Source organism: Bufo bufo, chromosome 4 (assembly GCF_905171765.1).
Source record: "Bufo bufo chromosome 4, aBufBuf1.1, whole genome shotgun sequence".
Classification (NCBI taxonomy): domain Eukaryota; kingdom Metazoa; phylum Chordata; class Amphibia; order Anura; family Bufonidae; genus Bufo; species Bufo bufo.
Window position 1 is genome coordinate 620,485,445 of NC_053392.1, and position 21,249 is coordinate 620,506,693.

Below are 21,249 nucleotides of genomic sequence, written 5' to 3' on the forward strand. Positions count from 1 at the left end.
ATGGCTGACAATCTCACTTTTGCAATCATGCCTGTAATTCTCAACTGAGGCGCACAGGTTATAGAGATATAACAGACCCGGAAACACACAATAGGGCTTCTGTTTGTTTCTGCGTGCTTCTGGGTCCGTGTCTTAGCACCACAAAAGATAGGCCATTTACTATCTTCGGCCACATCTTACATGGTATACCTCAGCATATTGTCTGACACAAGAGTGCAGCTTATATACTGGTTCTGGATGTCTGTTTACAGATTGCTGGATGTTAAGATGGACTTTTCTGCTACATACCACCTGCAATCTAATGGGCAGGTGGAATGCTTCAATCAGACCTTGGAGAATTACCTGTATCATTTTATTCCTCTGGTCAAGGTGGCTATGTTTCCTTGGGCCGAATTCTCATACACGCTTTAACATTGAAATTGCAACACCAAGAAGGACAAGCCATAAGGGTATGCAGATCAAGGAAGTAGCAGGTGTAACTAATATCTGCAAACTATAAAATATTTACGCACCAAGCTACAATCTGACATGTAGGAGGGGTAAAAAAAAAAACTGACTCAAGCAAAGTGTTTTAGCCACATGAAAGTCATGTAGGATGATTGTGGGTTGCTTCCTGTTAGTCAGTGTGCCAGTTCCTGCCACTTTTTGCACCTTGGTTTATCACTTCAGCAGTGCCTAGGCCAAGATGTCAGCACTGTTCAACGTAGTGTGTCACGGTGGTCGAGAGAACAACAATGAACAAGAATGACAGCAAGAAGTGCACAGAGGAGAACCACTGCATGAATGGATTGTTTTGGTTAGAAGAATGGCATGTAATGAACCATTCTGTACTGCAAGTGTGTGGAACAATAGCCCCCCGGGCGGCTTGACGTGCACAGCATCATTGTAATCTATGATGCTGTGTGCTCCCGTCCGCACGATCAATGCCACTCGGGGACATATGGCCCGCTCACGGACCATATGTCTTGGAGGGCATATGGTCGTGTGCAAGAGGCCTAATTCTGAGCATCATTCCATAGAAAGGATGCCCTGGAGGTGGAAAATGTACAGAGATGAGCAACTAAACTGATAGGGGGCATGGAGGGTCTTAGTTACGAGGAAAGATTAAAATAATTAAATTTATTTAGACCTGAGAAGAGGCATCTAACAGGGGACATCAATAACATGTGTATAGATGGCACCTACAAAAAATATGGTGAAAAGCTGTTCCATGTAAAATTCGCTTAAAAGACAAGGGGGCACTACCTCCGTCTACAGAAGAAAAAGTTTGGGGTATGTTCACACGGATAAAATATGCTACTAACCTGCCACTGATTCAGCAGTGGAAAACTGGCGTTTTTTCCCTTCATTTACCCTCCAATCCCTTGGTTGAACACGTCTTTCTTACCATATACCATCAGTGATGGCCAGTTCGCAGTGTTCGCCGATGAACACATGCGATCTGCCATCTTTATTCCCAAGTCCGGCGATGCAGAGGTAAGTCCTTACCTGTGCCTGCGCCGCGAGACGTTTTGAAACACATGCGGTCACCGGGAGCAGGCAGTTCCGAGAACAGCCTGATAAAGGCTGTTCTCGGAACTGCCTGCTCCCGGTGACCGCATGTGTTGCAGAGCGGTTCGCGGCGCAGGCACAGGTAAGGACTTACCTCTGCATCGCCGGACTTGGGAATAAAGATGGCAGATCGCATGTATTCGTCGGCGAACACTTGCGAACTGGCCATCACTGTATACCATACTAACTATATGAGTCTTTTACCCTGTATTAAAAAATATGAATGCACAGACAGCAGGGTTCAACTCATCTTCAGATTTATGGATCCAAGATAATTCTTCCAAAAAATGGAGCCATTCTATTTCATTTATTTGTATTTTTATTTATTTATTATATTTACATCTCAAGTATATCACTTCCAGCACAAGTTGTTGTGATGTCAATGATTATAAATGCAACAAAACCGACTAAGTGGGAGAGTTTATGCATGTGTGGCTCATATCCTATTCTATTACAGCATCTCTACTGGTTGGATTTCCTGAGTAGAGTCTTATGTTGTCCAAAGGGTCCTTTATAATTACCATGTGAACTAGACCAAGTTTTAGCTGTTAAAGAAACCAGTTTATCCAATATGGACTAAAATGTTTATGGCTGCATCCATGAAACGAATGCTCACCAGATGTTTGTTCAACTGCTGTTCAACCATCAACCAACTTCTGTCTAATGTGTACGGTCACCTTTAGGCAACAGGTCTAACAATAAATCCACACATCTGCAACAGTTCTTACATTTCCCCTGTGTGAGTTCTCAGATGTTTAGCAAACCCTGCTTTTTGGCTAAAACATTTGCCACATTCAGAACATGAAAATGGCTTTTCCCCTGTGTGAATTCTTAGATGTTCCATAAGATTCGATTTCTGACTAAAACATTTGCCACATTCAGGACATGAAAATGGCTTCTCTCCTCTGTGGGTTCTCTTATGCCTATCAAGAACTGATTTCTGCCCAAAACATTTCCCACAGTCTGAACATGAAAACGGTTTCTCTCCTGTGTGAACTCTTAAATGTTTCAAAAGATTTGCTTTCTGACTGAAATATTTTCCACATTCTGGACATGAAAATGGCTTCTCTCCTTTGTGAGTTTTCTGATGTGTAGCAAGAACTGATTTCTGGCCAAAACACTTGCCACATTCTGAACATGAAAATGGTTTCTCTCCTGTGTGAATTCTTAAATGTTCCTCAAAATTCGATTTCTGACCAAAACATTTCCCACATACATGACATGAAAATGGCTTCTCCTCTGGGTGAGTTCTCAGATGATGTTTCATAAGACCCGATTTCTGGCTAAAGCATTTCCCACATTGTGAACATGAAAATGGCCTCTCCCCAGTGTGATTTCTTTGATGTTCCATAAGGCTTGATTTCTGACTAAAACATTTCCCACATTCAGGACATGAAAATGGCTTCTCTCCTCTGTGAATTCTCTGATGCTTAGCAAGAATCGATTTCTGGTTAAAACATTTCCCACATTCTGAACATAAAAATGGTTTCTCTCCCGTATGAACTCGTAGATGTTTCACAAGATTTGATTTCTGACAAAAATATTTCCCACATTCAGAACACGAAAATTTATTCTCCCCTGTGTGAGCTGTCTGATGTTTAAGAAGACCTGATTTTTGGCTAAAACATTTTCCACACTGTGAACAAGAAAATGGCTTCTCCCCTGTGTGAATTCTTTGATGTTCTATCAGATTTGATTTCTGACTAAAACACTTTCCACATTCCGGACATGAAAATGGCTTCTCCCCTGTGTGAATTCTCTGATGTTTAAAAAGAACCGATTTTTGGCCAAAACGCTTGCCACATTCTAAACATGAAAATGGTTTCTCCCCTGTGTGAGTTCTCCGATGTTCCATAAGACTTGACTTCTGATTAAAACATCTCCCACATATTGGACATGAAAATGGCTTCACTCCTGTGTGAATTCTAAGATGTTCCTCTAGATAGGATTTCTTGCCAAAACATTTCCCACATTCTGAACATGAAAACGGTCTCTCATCATTGTGAATTCCTTCATGAAAAGACGGTTTCGATTTATTTCTAAAATGTTCTCCACATATTTTCCCTTCTCTGGGTCCAGTTCTTGTTTTGACAATCAGTGTTTCAATAGATAAAAGTTTCTTGTGTTCAGCAGTATCGGTGGGTAGATCTCCACTGTAAAGGTCTAAGGGAACGTTAAGAGTCATTGGATTAGCTTGTGTGTCATTGTTATCTTCTTTAAATAAAATGAGATGTCCATTTGAGTCTCCCATCTTATCTTTACCTGGGAAAAGAAACAACTTTTTATTATTTTCCTAAAGGAAATGTTTTTATTTACCAATCAATCAAATAACAAAAGAAAGTGTATGGGACAACCACAGTATAATATATCATTTCAGTAAGTAAATCACAGGCACTAGTAAAAAGAGACAGACCAAAGAAACCGTCATAGTGTTCATAAACTCTTTATCTGTACAGGTCCCAGAATATAATCTCTTGTACAGCGGCAGGTGTTTCTATCATGACCATAGAATACAATGTTTCCAAATGTTAACCAAGTTCCAGCAAAAAAGTAACTTGATTGTTTGTCATGGGCAAGAACTTTATTTTTCCAATTTCTCCTTTTCATAAGTTTTCAAGGCCAGCTGAATTTCTATGGGTGTCTGTGTGGGTGCAACTTAACTAGGACATTAATGTGCCATCAATGTCAGATAGGTGCAAGTCCCTTGTTTTGACCCATTTTTATCTCCAGAACGGGACCTCCGCAGTAAAAAGAAAGCAGCCGATGCCCCAAAAATAGCCAAGCACTGGCTCAGCTATTTCTGGCAGTCTCATAGCGGTGAATGGATGGCTATGTTGGACTCCACCCGAAGCTGAAGTAGACTCGAGACAATTCTTCTTGGGACAGAACTTACATGTTTATTGGACACAAAAGGAAAAACAGATCATGGGGAGGATTTAGAGAGGAGGTAGACTACAGAAAGCAGAGCGTGGAATGGTCTGGCATGGAATGGTAGAATGGTGATGTTCTCAAACATCATTTGTACACCCAGGATGACAAAGGAATACCATTCACAAAGGCTTCATAGTCTGCTGCAGTACATTCACATCAATGGCTTTCATACATGACATCATCAGTACATTATTATTCATGTATATGATGACGTCAAAACATTAATCTGCATAAGGGAAGCTACACCTCTTGGTATACTTGGAATTTTTGATTTGGTAAATGTTTTGTATCACATTCAGTACATGCATACCTAATATATTCTCTTAGGAGTCATAACAATAAACTTTAATCTTACTTCAGTCTTTGCTTATTCTCTCTAAAAGAATATACTGGTCATAAAACATCCAAACCTAATTAGTTACAAAACCAGTACTTGTTTGCAACCAAATAATGTGCCATGTGAACAGTGACATAATTATTTCTATAAGTGAGCAACAAGTGAAATTGTTTAGTAGCCAATTACTGTGTTGTGTGATTTGGTAATGAACAACCATTGGTCATTTGTATTTCTAATTTGGTTCTCTGTTTTTTGGGTCATTACAGTTTGACAAAAAACACAAAAAAAGGATAAAAACATCTAGCACAATATGATAAATACATGGATCTATGTGTCCAACACTAAATAAAACACTGACTACAACAGCACTCTGACACAAAGGTTATATAAAAACAAATACTCCATTTTGATATGATAAAAGAAAACTCTGAGGTTCTGAGCAAATATACACTGCTCAAAAAAATAAAGGGAACACAAAAATAACACATCCTAGATCTGAATTAATTAAATATTGTTCTGAAATAATTTGTTCTTTACATAGTTGAATGTGCTGACAACAAAATCAAACAAAAAAAAAAAATGGAAATCAAATTTTTTAACCCATGGAGGTCTGGATTTGGAGTCACCCTCAAAATTAAAGTGGAAAAACACACTACAGGCTGATCCAACTTTGATGTAATGTCCTTAAAACAAGTCAAAATGAGGCTCAGTAGTGTGTGTGGCCTCCACGTGCCTGTATGACCTCCCTACAACGCCTGTGCATGCTTCTGATGAGGTGGCGGATGGTCTCCTGAGGGATCTCCTCCCAGACCTGGACTAAAGCATCTGCCAACTCCTGGACAGTCTGTGGTGCAACGTGACGTTGGTGGATAGAGCGAGACGTGATGTCCCAGATGTGCTCAATTGGATTCAGGTCTGGGGAATGGGCGGGCCAGTCCAGAGCATCAATGCCTTCGTCTTGCAGGAACTGCTGACACACTCCAGCCACATGAGGTCTAGCATTGTCTTGCATAAGGAGGAACCCAGGGCCAACCGCACCAGCATATGGTCTCACAAGGGGTCTGAGGATCTCATCTCGGTACCTAATGGCAGTCAGGCTACCTCTGGCGAGCACATGGAGGGCTGTGCGGCCCTCCAAAGAAATGCCACCTCACACCATTACTGACCCAATGCCAAACCGGTCATGCTGGAGGATGTTGCAGGCAGCAGAACGTTCTCCACGGCGTCTCCAGACTCTGTCACGTCTGTCACATGTGCTCAGTGTGAACCTGCTTTCATCTGTGAAGAGCACAGGGCGCCAGTGGCGAATTTGCCAATATTGGTGTTTTCTGGCAAATGCCAAACGTCCTGCACGGTGTTGGGCTGTAAGCACAACCCCCACCTGTGGACGTCGGGCCCTCATATCACCCTCATGGAGTCTGTTTCTGACCGTTTGAGCAGACATATGCACATTTGTGGCCTGCTGGAGGTCATTTTGCAGGGCTCTGGCAGTGCTCATCATGTTCCTCCTTGCACAAAGGCGGAGGTAGCGGTCCTGCTGCTGGGTTGTTGCCCTCCTACGGCCTCCTCCACGTCTCCTGATGTACTGGCCTGTCTCCTGGTAGCGCCTCCATGCTCTGGACACTATGCTGACAGACACAGCAAACCTTCTTGCCACAGCTCGCATTGATGTGCCATCCTGGATAAGCTGCACTACCTGAGCCACTTGTGTGGGTTGTAGACTCCGTCTCATGCTACCACTAGAGTGAAAGCACCGGCAGCATTCAAAAGTGACCAAAAGATCAGCCAGGAAGCATAGGAACTGAGAAGTGGTCAGGTCACCACCTGCAGAACCACTCCTTTATTGGGGGTGTCTTGCTAATTGCCTATAATTTCCACCTGTTGTCTATCCCATTTGCACAACAGCATGTGAAATTGATTGTCACTCAGTGTTGCTTCCTAAGTGGACAGTTTGATTTCACAGAAGTGTGATTGACTTGGAGTTACATTGTGTTGTTTAAGTGTTCCCTTTATTTTTTTGAGCAGTGTATTTTGCCCACCTACTACGGCAAGGTGACCTCAGTCCAGACAGGAAATTATTTAATACCTATCTCTATGCTTATATGCACACAGAGGTGACAAGTAGCAGCACAATATATCTGTAGGTTCTGTTCTCCTGGATATAGATGCCCACTGGCAGAGGAGATAGGTATTACCGTATTTTTTGCCCCATAAGACACACTTTTTCTCCCCCCAAAATGGGGGGGAAATGCCCCTGCGTCTTATGGGGTGAATGCTTGCAGTATTACATCGCAAGCTGCGATGTACGACCGAGCGGGGACTCGGTGAGGGACTGGGAGGAGGAGCTGGGGGCCGGCAATAGCGGCGGGGCGGTGCAGTCAGTGTAGTATAGCCCCGCCCCGCCGCTCCGGTATACTAATATAAGATGTCTTATTCAATTTATAGTTATTAAACATGCCCCCTCACTCCTAATAGTACCTTACATCCTAACAGCTTCTGTAGAATGCAGGCAGGCAGGCCGGGCGGGCGGCAGCATAACTCCCTGATGTCACGTGCCTGCGCCGCCTACTTTATGAATGAAGCAGGCGGCGCAGGCAAGTGACGTCAGTGAGGGATGCGCCGGCCGCCCGGCCTGCCTGCCGGCATTGTACAGAAGCTGTTAGGATGTAAGGTACTATTAGGAGTTGGGGGGCATGTTTAATAACTATTAAGCGGCGGGGGGGTCTGTGGATGACATTTTTATGGGGGACATCTGTGGATGGCACAGTTATGGGCTGGGGGGGTCTGTGGATTGCACTGTTATGGGCTGGGGGGGTCTGTGGATGGCACTGTTATGGGGTGGGGGGGGTCTGTGGATAGCACATATATAACAGTGCCACCCACAGATCCCCCCTGTAACAGTGCCACCCACAGATCCCCCCTGTAATAGTGCCATCCACAGATCCCCCTGTAACAGTGCAAGCCACAGATCCCCCCATAACAGTGTCCGTCATCCACAGATCCCCCCCATAATAGTGTCAGTCATCCACAGATCCCCCCATAACAGTGTCCGTCATCCACAGATCCCCCCATAACAGTGTCCGTCATCCACAGATCCCCCCATAACAGTGTCCGTCATCCACAGATCCCCCCATAACAGTGTCCGTCATCCACAGATCCCCCCATAACAGTGTCCGTCATCCACAGATCTCCAGTAATAATGCCATCCACAGACCACCATTAGTTCAAAACCCACCAAACACACAGCACACCTTTTGGTTAAAAATATATTTTTTATTATTTTCCTACCCAAAAACCTAGGTGCGTCTTATGGGCCGGTGCGTCTTATAGGGTGAAAAATACGGTAAATAGAGTAGGTTGCTGCCTGGACCTACCATGGCAAGGTGTCCTCAGTCCAGGCAGGAAACTAATCTGTTTAATACCCATCTCTATGCCAGTGGACATCTACATTCAGGAGCAGAACCTGCACATATACTGTGTTGCTACTTGTTACCTCTGTGTGCATTTAAGCATAGAGATAGGTATTAAATAAAGTAGGGTCCAACCTGGACTGAGGTCACCTTGCCGTGGTAGGTCGACACAGATGTGTTTTGATCAAAATATTTTATATTTATTTCTCATATCAAGAGGGGGTATTTATATATAACCTATGTTTAGTGCTATGAGAGTGCTGTTATATTCTGTTGTTTCATTACTGTAAGACCCAAAATGCGTAGAAATTTATGTGTCCATGTCGTTCCCTGTTCTCTCCCAAGCTTCATGAAATCCACAATTACACTCAACTAACTAGCTATTTTTCTTCTTGTTTGTCCAACAGAAGTCTGTATTCTACTAAAAATGGCAGTGAAGACAGTGCGGGTACCTCCTAGAGACATGACTTGTCCCCCATGGGTCCACACACCACAACCAGTTTGATAATCTTGGCCTATCATAGTATACGACCTTCCCTCTGATCAGCATTTACCCTCCAATGTGACGGTATCTGTCCATATTGTGTCACACTGTACGTGTGCCAAGGAAGATGATGGAAAATTATGGCAGTAAATGAATTATTAACTATAATATTAATATTAATAATGAGGACATTTATCTGAACTTCCTATCAGTTTTCCCATTAATAAAGAAATTTACAGTCAAACAAGATTTATGAAAGGTTCTTACCATTCAGTGACACTGATCCGGGTTTTTGGAGTTCACTCATCGTTCCACCAGAACTTTCCTGCAAGCACAAAAACATAAGAAAAAAAGAAATGAAGCCCTAGATGATCTTAAATCCAGGTGAAGCTCAAAACCCCCTAGAAGACATGAACCAATCTGCTCTAAAAGAAGGATCTCCTCACATGTCGACCAGACAGGATCAACATTCAGCCAAGTATTTTACACATCAACACAAAGGTTTCAGTCATTTTTCTGCAATTTTATGTTGGTCATTAAAGTGTAACTGTCATACTTTTTTTTATTTGCTAGTTTATTAGAGCTAGGCGTGTATACCTGAGTTAGTCTGTCAATGATTGTCAATAGATCTGTAATTACCTTATAGTAACAGCTTTCATTAATGTCCCCTGCCCCTTTCCATTGCTCCCTAAACAGAGCGTTGTTATGTCTTCTCTGTCTTCAGCTCAGTGTAAACAGAAGACAGAGGGGCGGTCCTTCACACTGCATGCCTGCATCAGGCTTCAGAGTGAGGAGGCCTCTCTCTCAGTAATCTAATCTGATTGGCTGGCAGGAGGCTGCTGGCTACAGCAAGTGTGTGTGTGAAGTGAGGGAAAGCAGTTTTGGCCTCAGAGAACTGGCAGAGGAGCCATCTTGAGCAGATCCTCATACACTGCGTGCAGAATTATTAGGCAAATGAGTATTTTGACCACATCATCCTCTTTATGCATGTTGTCTTACTCCAAGCTGTATAGGCTCGAAAGCCTACTACCAATTAAGCATATTAGGTGATGTGCATCTCTGTAATGAGAAGGGGTGTGGTCTAATGACATCAACACCCTATATTAGGTGTGCATAATTATTAGGCAACTTCCTTTCCTTTGGCAAACTGGGTCAAAAGAAGGACTTGACAGGCTCAGAAAAGTCAAAAATAGTGAGATATCTTGCAGAGGGATGCAGCACTCTTAAAATTGCAAAGCTTCTGAAGCGTGATCATCGAACAATCAAGCATTTCATTCAAAATAGTCAACAGGGTCGCAAGAAGCGTGTGGAAAAACCAAGGCGCAAAATAACTGCCCATGAACTGAGAAAAGTCAAGCGTGCAGCTGCCAAGATGCCACTTCCCACCAGTTTGGCCATATTTCAGAGCTGCAACATCACTGGAGTGCCCAAAAGCACAAGGTGTGCAATACTCAGAGACATGGCCAAGGTAAGAAAGGCTGAAAGACGACCACCACTGAACAAGACACACAAGCTGAAACGTCAAGACTGGGCCAAGAAATATCTCAAGACTGATTTTTCGAAGGTTTTATGGACTGATGAAATGAGAGTCTTGATGGGCCAGATGGATGGGCCCGTGGCTGGATTGGTAAAGGGCAGAGAGCTCCAGTCCGACTCAGACGCCAGCAAGGTGGAGTACTGGTTTGGGCTGGTATCATCAAAGATGAGCTTGTGGGGCCTTTTCGGGTTGAGGATGGAGTCAAGCTCAACTCCCAGTCCTACTGCCAGTTTCTGGAAGACACCTTCTTCAAGCAGTGGAACAGGAAGAAGTCTGCATCCTTCAAGAAAAACATGATTTTCATGCAGGACAATGCTCCATCACACGCGTCCAAGTACTCCACAGCGTGGCTGGCAAGAAAGGGTATAAAAGAAGAAAATCTAATGACATGGCCTCCTTGTTCACCTGATCTGAACCCTATTGAGAACCTGTGGTCCATCATCAAATGTGAGATTTACAAGGAGGGAAAACAGTACACCTCTCTGAACAGTGTCTGGAAGGCTGTGGTTGCTGCTGCACGCAATGTTGATGGTGAACAGATCAAAACACTGACAGAATCCATGGATGGCACGCTTTTGAGTGTCCTTGCAAAGAAAGGTGGCTATATTGGTCACTGATTTGTTTTTGTTTTGTTTTTGAATGTCAGAAATGTATATTTGTGAATGTTGAGATGTTATATTAGTTTCACTGGTAAAAATAAATAATTTAAATGGGTATATATTTGTTTTTTGTTAAGTTGCCTAATAATTATGCACAGTAATAGTCACCTGCACACACAGATATCCCCCTAAAATAGCTAAAACTAAAAACAAACTAAAAACGACTTCCAAAAATATTCAGCTTTGAAATTAATGAGTTTTTTGGGTTCATTGAGAACATGGTTGTTGTTCAATAATAAAATTAATCCTCAAAAATACAACTTGCCTAATAATTCTGCACTCCCTGTATTGTAGAAGTTAAAACAGCCGTAACTAAGGAAAAAACTCAAGGAAAACAGTGGTATCTGAAGAAACTAAAGATTGCTTTATACATAATGCTGCAGCACCAGTAACATATACTAAAATTAACTTCTCTGATGAAAATATGACAGTTTTTGATGAAAACTTGCTTTTTTTTTATGGAGGCCAAGTCTACGTGATGCACAGGTTTCCTGAGCTGGGAAGAGCAGGTGCTCTGTTGTCTTATGTCAGCTAAGCACCTGCCCCAGCCAGCGAGTACAGCAGAACCGCAGATGAAAGGCGTATAACTTCTTGGATGCCATAGTCAATAGTGACAGCAGCATCTAAGTAGTTTCAGAGGAGGCAGCTTTCTCTGTGTCACCCATCGACACACCCACAAATGCAATTGCGGAGTACTGATGCCTTTACATGGCAGCCGAGTGTCTACAGAAGGCCCCTGTGCAGGCCTAATACCCTGTGCTGCATACATTGTGCAGTGCATTATGAAAACAATCAAACAATCACAAGTCAAAGTCCCCTTGTGGGACCAATAAACAGCATAAAAAAAGAATTCCATGAAGTTTTATTTTTAAAATTCCCTGTTAAAATAAAACACATTCACCTGTTTCCTATAATAATTTTTTTATAGGAAAAAGTTCATAAAAACTCTTCCACATAATTGGTATTTCTGCATCCACCATGACCTGAACTATAAAATCACTGTGTTTTTTATCCAACATGGTGTGTCACCAAAAATACAAAAAAAAAAGAATAGAAAGAGATCACAAAGCTGCAAATGGTGTCAGTAAAAACTGCAAGACTTCCTGAAAAAATTAAAGGGAACCTGTTACGCTGAACATGGTGTCCGAGCTGAAGGCAGCATGTTGTAGAACAGGAGGAGCTGAGCAGATTGATATACAGTTTTGTGGGAAAAGATTCCGTAAAACTTGCATTTTATTCATTTACATTTCTGCTCATTCTGGGCTTTGAAGTCCAGGAGGCGGGGCTATCAGTGATTGACAGCTCTCTGTATACACACTCATAGAGGGAAGGCTGTCAATCACTTATAGAACCGCCTCCTGGACTTCAAAGGAGATGTATATGAATCAAATAGAATTTTTATTGGTCAATAAAGTGTTGACAACAGTTATTAAAGGGGTTGTCTGAGCGAAATTCAAAAAAAAACTTCGACAGCCTGTGAAAGGGTACCTGCACATGGTACAGATTTGTGTGCAGAAAATCAGCACCAAAACCTCTTAAAAAAGCACATAAATCCACACTATTTCTTGCAATTTGTTGCGTTTTTTTGTTGAAGATTTTCTATGTTAAAAACACCATTAAAGTTTATGGGTACGTTCACACGCTGATTTTAAAAGCAGGATTTTTAAGGTGGAACCTGATGCACATTTTTGCGCAATTTTTTTGGCGTGTATAATTCAATGTACATCTGGATTTCTGCTTGCGTTTTTTTTGCCACTTACCATTTACTTCAACAGGATATTGAGGGCGGATTCAGGCCCCTAGATAAGCCACGCACGTGGAAAGCAAAAAACAGAGCGCTGCTTCCCTTTAAAATGAATGGGAGGCTGTTTGGAGGCATTTTTTTGGCTCTGATTCTGCATGGAAAATACACCAAAATCAGCGCCAAAAACTGACATTGACTCTCACTCGCCAAATGGATGTAAGAAGAGGTGGAAAGTTAAAGGCGTTGTCCTAAGATGTATAGTGTCCGATTGGTGGAGTGTCCCCAATTTCAATGCTTCACTGGTGCTTCATTCGGCTCTATGGAATTGCTGGAGACACAGTGCCTCCAAAAGTATTCACTGCTTTGGTGTTTTTCCTGTTATGTAGCTTTTTGTTACTGCGACACAAATGATAACCAAGATGCAAACTTTAATGTGCGTAAGTATTCACCCCCTTGAAGTCAGTAGTTTGTGGAGCTGCCTTTTGCTGCAATCACAGGTGGCGGTCTCTTGGTGTCTGTCTGTATTAGCTGGACACTGGGATTTTTGTCCATTCTGTTAGATGGTTGTGTTGGTGTCCGGCAGTCTTCAGATCTGGGTTTTGACTTGGCCACTCCAAGATATTTCAGTGTTTCTTTCCCATTAAACCCCTTCAGTGTAGCCCTAGCTGTATGACTGCGGCCATTGTCCTGCTAGAATGTGAACTCTGTCCCAGTCTCAAATGTCGGGCAGATGAAAACAGGTTTTCCTCAAGAATTTCCCTGTATTTACTGCCGTCCATCTCTTCTTCAATCTTGACCAGTTTTCCTGTTGATGAAAAGCATCTCTGTAGCCTGATGCTGCCACCACCATGCTGTACTGGGGGAATGGTGTATTGGGGTCATGGAAAGCGCTGGGTTCGTGCCACACAACGATGCTCTCATCTCACCAGAGAACCTTCTTCTATGTGTTTGGGAGTCTGCCACAAAGGTGTTTTCCTATATTTTTCTTTAATCTATAGCTTTTTTTTCTTCCAGCTCCATCATAAAGCGTATGACGTACAGCCTATAGTGGTCCTATGGACAGATTCTTCCATCTCCTCTGTGGAGGGTAAGGCTTACAGTGGTCTTATGGACAGATCCGTCCATCTCCTCTGTGGAGTGCACGGCTTATAGTGGTCCAATAGACAGGTCCTCCCATCTCCTTTGTGGAGTGTTCAGCTTACAATGGTCTTCAGGACAGATCCTTCAATCTCCTCTGTGGCGTGTATGGCTTATAGTGTCCTATGGACAGATCCTTCCATCTCCTCTGTGGAGGGTACGGCTTATAGTGTCCTATAGACAGATCCTTCCATCTCCTCTGTGGAGGGTACGGCTTATAGTCTCCTCTGGACAGATCCTTCAATCTCCTCTGTGGAGTGTACGGCTTATAGTGGTCCTATAGACAGATCCTTCCATCTCCTCTGTGGAGTGTACGGCTTATAGTGGTCCTATAGACAGATCCTTCCATCTCCTCTGTGGAGCCTACAGCTTATAGTGGTCTTCTTGACAGATCCTTCCATCTCCTCTGTGGAGCGTACAGCTTATAGTTGTCCTATGGACAGATCCTTCCATCTTCTCTGTGGAGTGTATGGCTTATAGTGGTCCTATAGACAGATCCTTCCATCTTCTCTGTGGAGTGTATGGCTTATAGTGGTCCTATAGACAGATCTTTCCATGTCCTCTGTGGAGACTACAGCTTATAGTGGTCCTATGGACAGATCCTTCCATCTCCTCTGTACAGCCTACTGTCACGGCCACGGTTATGGCCGTGACTCCTTGGGAGCCGCATACTGTTGCCCTCGGTTTTGGGTTGTAGTGTCAACCGCAGCTTGAGGCATAATGTAGTTGGCCTCAGGTGCGGTTGCCGCGGACAACAGCTATGTGTGCGGTTCCCTTGGAGTTATGTGCACGTTTGTAGCACTTTTGTATGTCTGTGTGCACTTTGTTTGTTTGGTGTGCACTGACATTTTCCCTGCACTGTGGCTGTCCGTGGCAACGTTTGGTTGTATGTGTACATGTGGTGGCAGTGTCCCGGCCTTCGGGCTGACTCCCAGGACACGCTTGCCACCCATGTCGTTGCCTGCGGCAACAGCCACAGTGTGTTTATTGTTTGGACACTTCCCCTTTAAGTTATGTTTTCCCTTCTGTGGTTTTGGAAGGGTTAACTCCCTTTCAGTGTGTGTGAGTCACGGGGTGTGTCTGATTGTTGGGTGTGGCCTCTTGGCCCTATATAGCCTCAGTTGTAGGCAGTAGCCAGAGCGGGTGTTTCAGCCATGCTGGCTGTAGACATCCTCCTGGTTACTTACCAACTGCCAGTGGGGGCCAACCTTCTGGTCATAAGCTAATATATATGTCCTTTGGTGTCTGGAAGATGTTGTTTGGTTTTATGTTGTTTTATTGCACCTGTGGTCCTGGGTTCCCGTGTGTTGTATGTTTGTGTGCTGAGTCCTGCTGTCTGTGGGCAGTACACCCACATGGGTTCCAGGCTTGGTTGTCTGTGGCAGGTCAGTGTGATGTTTGTGGCAAGTACCTGCCACTGCCATAGGTTGCACTTGTTCTCCCTTCCTTGCAGCTTGGCCAGTGAGACTCCTGTTCCTCCGTATCCAGAAGGAACAGGATGTCTTACTCTGACTCCTAGCCTAGGGACCGGCGGAGGGCGAGTAGGGATCCGAGGTTCCTGCGCATGGGTCCTCCTACCTTCAAGGTCGGCCCATGCAGGTAGGAGTTAGGGTCAGGTTAGGGACGCTGTAGGAGGTGACCTGCTCCCTAATCCTGTTTGTCCTGGTCAAGCAGCGACCATCTTCCTTCCGGCACACGGCTGAGGGTTTCCCCCATCCTCAGCCGTGACACCTACAGCTTATAGTGGTCCTATGGACAGATCCCTCCATCTTCTCTGTGGAGTGTATGGCTTATAGTGGTCCTATGGACAGATCCTTCCATCTCCTCTGTGGAGTGTATGGCTCATAGTGTCCTATGGACAGATCCTTCTATTTCCTCTGTAGAGGGTACGGCTTATGGTGGTCCTATGGACAGATCCGTCCATCTCCTCTGTGGAGTGTACAGCTTATAGTGCTTTTATGAACAGATCCTTCCATTTCCTCTGTGGAGGGTACTGCTTATAGTGGTTCTATGGACAGATCCTTCTATCTCCTCTGTGGAGGGTACAGCTTATAGTGGTTCTATGGACAGATCCTTTCATCTCCTCTATGGAGGATATGGCTTACAGTGGTCCTATGGACAGATCTTTCCATCTCCTCTGTGGAGTGTACAGCTTACAGTGTTCCTATGGAGAGATCCTTCCATCTCCTCTGTGGAGTGTACAGCTTATAGTGGTCCTATGGATTGATCCTTCCATCTCCTCTGTGGAGGGTATGGCTTATAGTGGTGCTAAGGACAGATCATTCCATCTCCTCTGTGGAGTGTACGGCTTATAGTGTCCTATGGACAGATCCTTTTCATGTCCCCTGTGGAGTGTATGGCTTATAGTGGTCTTATGGGCAGATCCTCTGTGGATCTTTGGAGCTATGGTCTCTGAGTTTTAGTGGGAGACCTTCTCTTGTCAGGTTTGGAGTTGTGTTACATTCTTTCCATTTTGTTGGAATTAATTTAATGGTGCTACATAGGATGTTTAAAATTTGGGAAATTTTTTGTAACCCAACCCTAATCCATAATTCTCTTTAACATTGTCTCTGACCTGTTTGGCGGATCCTTAGTCTTCATGTTGCTTGCTTAGTAGAGTTGAAGAATGATGTCACGGATGATGTTGCAGATAGCTGGAAGTTATGAATAAACATCCGACTGGCTTGATCCCAAACTAAGGAGCATATAGGTGACCCCTATAAAACCCTAAGAGCTCACCCTGACTGCTAAGCACATACAAGGGTCTCAGAGGTAGACGATTGGATGCCCATGTACCTAAGACTGTGTGACACCTGAAAACCCTATAATAGTGAGAGGACACGACCACCGGCTCCCTGCACTTCATACGGAGGGAGTCAGGGTCACCTAGAATCAAGCCAGTAAGGAAACACAATACATGAAAGGACTTATCTGAACAAGCAGCAGCAGAAGCCTCCAGCAGTAAACACTTCAATCCAGGAAGTAGTATAAACCGCAAAGTGAGGCAGTATGGGAGGGAATATAAAGGACAGAGGATTAGTCTAAATAGGTGACACCTGGGAGAAGGAAATGAGATGAGAAAGTGAAACCAAAACAAAGAACATCATGCAAGAGGTAGAGAAGGACGTCTGTCAGACCTTCTCACAGAATTGGCGGTGACAACTGATGGGCCTTTCAGAACACTTGTATTAATACTCAAATGATATGTCGAGGTTATTCAAACTAATTATGTGACCTTCGAAAGTGGTTGGACCAGATAGTTGTAATGGTGGTTGCTGACCGCCGATGTTCTCTACTCACTGCCGCGGTCCCGGGCTCTGTGTATGGGCGAGCACTGTCTTTCCTGGCCGCCTCCATTATTGTCCACGTCTGGCTGCATTATGGAGCAGGTAGCTGCGGTGATCTGTTGCCTGTTTCTTCCCATTCACTGCCGAGGTCCTGGGCTCTGTCCTTGCAGGCATTGTCCTTCCTGAAATCCGCTCCATGGTTTCCTTCCAGCCCTGCACACTGCATGCCTTCCAGCCTGTTCCCTGTAGAACCTCGTTAAGGGCCAGCGTACGTCACTTCCTGTTCTTTAAAGGTTTTGTACATGTGACGTGTGTGACCAATCCCAGCCATCCTGCACCTATCTGGTAGACCAGCCCCCTTCCCAGGTGCCTGAGTGTGAAATGTCCTTGTCTCCTGCAACGGTAGTATTTGTCTTCGCTTCTCGGCCTTTTGGCTAAGATCAAGTGTAGTATCTGTTCTTATCAGTGCAGCTTGGCTCTGCTGTAAACTCCGTCCATAGAGGTGGGTCTTGAGGCCGCACTAGAAGATAGGGCAGGGCAGTGAACCACACAGTATCCCTGGTGTACAGTATGGGGGCCAAGTCAGGTCCTGTGCTAGGTGACCAGGGTGCTGAATGGAAGCCATGAGGCTGGGTTGTGTTGAAAGCCCAAAGTGCAGAGTGCCCCAGGAGTGGTGACCCTGGGGTGCCTGAACTCACTGGGGGTGGGAGCCCACTGAGTGACGGCACTTTTGCACAGCACTTACCATTCTCACATTTTTAGCGCATACATACATACTCTCTTTGCTCGGCTTCGGCCTTGACAAGATGAGGAATTTTTACAATTCCGGTCGAATGTCTGGACCGTAATGGCACACATTCACTTTATTTATTTTTTGTGTTCACTGTGTGTGCACTTTTACACTAGGAAGGGAGGGGGGGGGGGGGGGTGGCCATCTTGGTTCCTCTTGAGTCCAGACATTGTTGTTGAAGCTCCTGGCTGACACCTTGGGTGGCAGCCGAGGTGAAAGCCGGGAGCACAGATGGGCGTATCCTCGGCTTCGGCTGAGGGTTGCCATGTGTCCCAGTCCCTTGCAGGAGCCTTCTGGCCTGGAGGGATTGGGAGTGGTTTATGGGGGGCCCTTCTCTTATGGAGAGGGCCTGCAATGGACCGCAACCTAGTGCACTTATTTTTGTGGCACGATTTTGTTGCACGGTTAAAAAAAAGCACGTACATTTCAATTAAAAAAAATGTGTCTGTGCTTCAGTTCCTTACCCTTGTTTGTCTTCTGGATTCCGCTACCTGTCTCATCCTTGCCTGCTACGTCTCGACTCTCGTGTTTCTGACTCGGATTGCCTAACCTGTATCTGTGCCGCCTGCCCTGACCCATTGCTTGTATGACTACACCTCTGCCTCATCCTTGGTCCTGCACTGTTGCTTCTAGTTACGACTTGGCCTGTTGACTACGACTGTACCTCTGGTACCTCCTGGTCTGCCTGGACCAGGTGCTTTGTGTGCCAATCCTCCTCAAGAGGTTGCGACCTGGTGTTCCCCTCGGGGTAGTCTATCCGCGCAATCAGGAGTACTGTGAAGAACAAGGGGTTCACTTAGACAATGCCCTTTGAGGAGGTTGGTCAAGTGTCATAATGGGAACTATACAGTTCGGGTTCGCTCATCTCTAGACGTGGACCCATTCATTTCAATGGTCCACTAAAAATATGGACAGTACACAGTGTGCAGTCCGCATCCGTATATCAGTTCTGCAGTCCGCGAAAAAGCTAGAACATGTCCTACTCTTGTCCATTTTGTGGACAAGAATAGTCATCTGTATTTTTTGTGGATCCAAGGTTTGTGGACCGCAAAATACATACAGTTGTGTGGATGCACCCTAAAACAAACATTTATGACACCAAAAAACATTTGTATCCCGCAATAACCAGATCCAGTAGCGTACAGTATACACCACTGCTGGGGGAGGTCAGTAGATGGAGCGTACAGTATACTCCACTGCTGGGGGAGGTCAGTAGATGGAGCGTACAGTATACACCACTGCTGCTGGGGGAGGTCAGTAGATGGAGCGTACAGTATACTCCACTGCTGCTGGGGGAGGTCAGTAGAAAGCTCCATTACATCAGTCTATAGAGGATTTGTAGAAACCTCAGCTTCATCTACCTGATGATCCAGTGGGACATTCTGCTTTTCCTCTGGACAGTCCTGGGAATACTGAAAACTGGGACATCTCTCTGGTGGATTTCTCTGACTGGATCCATCTGTAGGAAATACACACAGTGACTGAATACATTGTCTATATGTGATGATCAGATGATGGAGGAATCTGACTCTCATAACTGTTCTCTCCTCTACAGTCATGGAAGGTCTCCTCTTACCCGGTGGTGTGAGGAACTGGGGATTCTCCATCATGACATCCTTGTACAGATCCTTGTGTTCTTCTAAATACTCCCACTCCTCCATGGAGAAATAGACAGTGACATCCTGACACCTTATAGAAACCTGACAACACAAGGACACAGTCATGACCAGACCCCTCCCTTGGCGTTATTGTATAATGTCCCAGCATTCCCAGCAGTGCTCACCTCTCCGCTCAGCAGCTCAGTGATCCTGGTGGTAAGTTCTAGGATCTTCTGCTCATGTATCAAGGAATGAGGTGGAGGCTCGGTGATGGGGCTCTGGGTCCTGCTCCACCCTCCTGACACACGGGGTGTCACACACTCACCAGACGACTTCTTCACTACTGAGTAATCCTGTGTATGGGGAGACGCCGATCACTACTGAGATTCTAAGAATCCTTCACCTTTCCAGTCATTTCCCTGGTTTATTATAGAGATAAGAGTGACGTCATGTGAGACTCTCACCTCTCCAGTTATCAAGGAGATGATCTCCAGGGTGAGGTCTAATATTCTCGCAGCCATATGGTTTCTGTCCTTCTCCATCCTTGGTGGGACATTGATGGAAAGGACCATTGTCTTTCAAAAGAAGAGTCCTGTACCTAAGGAACTTGAGGGAAACACGAAGGACTGAGAGCAAATCACATCTGGAAAAATATCTCAAATAAAATCAAGTGCTTTACGAATTTTGAATTACAAAGGGCGTACAATGACAGCGTGTAATGGAAGTGACTAATGGGCCTTTAATATGGGCAGATGATTGCGCAAATGATCGTAATTGCAAGTGCTCGTTAACAGTCACTACCCCATATAAATGATACACTGGCGTCAATATCAGATTGATGCCATCAGTTTAGGTAATTATTTACCTGTGTAAATGTGCGCAATTCACTTGCTATATTGTCGATCAGCATTCGTTATGGGAAGAAATTCTGCCCATGTAAAAGGACCCTTAGCTAATGATGTGTCTTCTATCCTGGATTGATACACAGCGCAGTTCAATTATTCTGACCACCAGCTTATATCCAGAGTAACCACAGTATGCAGTACTGACAGCAGCCAACCGGGCGGGGAGTCACTCAATAAGGTCCTGGTAGGTTGTCACGGGTATCTGGAGCCATGCTGACTGCAGTGCATCCCACAGCTGCTGGAGGGAGTGGGGTCCATAGAGAGAACACGACGATATAGGTGGTTCCACAGATGCTCAACTGGGTTCAAGTCTGGAGAATTAGGGGGCTGGGGTTGTCTTGGTCATGCTCTTCCAACCAATGTTAGACATTTCTAGCCGTGTGACATGTCGTGTTGTCTTGCTGGAAGATCCCATCTGCCACACGGGAGACAATCAGCATGTATGGGTGTATGTGATCTGCAAAGGATTGGTTCATACCCAAAGCAGTGCCTTCCACATGGATGAGTGGCCCAGAGAATGCCCCGAAAACATCCCTCAGACCCAAACGTTGCCCCCACCAGCTTATGTTCTTCCAGCAGTCGTTGCAGGGTGTTCCCTCTCTGATGTTTCTCTCCTGACACACCAACATCCATCCGTTCTATAAAGCAGAAAACGTGACTCATCGGAGAAGACAACTCTTAAACCAATTCAGATACTGTCTGGAAAATGTAAGCCTTTTTTGCCGGTGCAACTTCATAAACAGAGGTGCAGAGACCATCCCTCTGCTTCTGAGCGCCATACACAGTAGGGTTCTCTGAACTGTTGTGTTAGACACACGTCTAGTAGCCCTTGGTTTATTTTGGTGGTGAGCTGCTCTCCTGTAGTGTGTTGGTCCGCCC

At 44.8% G+C, this 21,249-nt stretch overlaps 1 protein-coding gene and 1 pseudogene across 1 annotated transcript; one reads left to right on the forward strand and one right to left on the reverse strand.

Moving 5' to 3' along the window:
- Window positions 1-1,843: 1,843 nt before the first annotated feature.
- LOC120999676 (gastrula zinc finger protein XlCGF26.1-like) lies at window positions 1,844-19,546 on the reverse strand. The gene is made up of 4 exons (XM_040430690.1): window positions 19,444-19,546; window positions 19,229-19,326; window positions 8,981-9,038; window positions 1,844-3,813 (listed from the first exon to the last, which is right to left on the reverse strand). Exons 1-4 carry the CDS (start codon window positions 19,526-19,528, stop codon window positions 2,276-2,278), a joined length of 1,779 nt encoding a protein of 592 aa, XP_040286624.1. The 5' UTR covers window positions 19,529-19,546; the 3' UTR covers window positions 1,844-2,275.
- On the forward strand, window positions 17,492-17,627 carry LOC121000073 (annotated as a pseudogene).
- Window positions 19,547-21,249: the final 1,703 nt, after the last annotated feature.

What these genes read in the sequence shown, in the direction of transcription:
- LOC120999676 (XM_040430690.1), bottom strand. Translation starts at nt 19,528, where the DNA reads ATGGAGGAGTGGGAGTATTTAGAAGAACACAAGGATCTGTACAAGGAT. An exon ending in CCAGTTCCTCACACCACCGG is followed by an intron (nt 19,327 to 19,443) that starts GTAAGAGGAGAC and finishes TATTTCCTACAG; the next exon opens with ATGGATCCAGTCAGAGAAAT. An exon ending in ATGTCCCACTGGATCATCAG is followed by an intron (nt 9,039 to 19,228) that starts GTAGATGAAGCT and finishes TTGTGCTTGCAG; the next exon opens with GAAAGTTCTGGTGGAACGAT.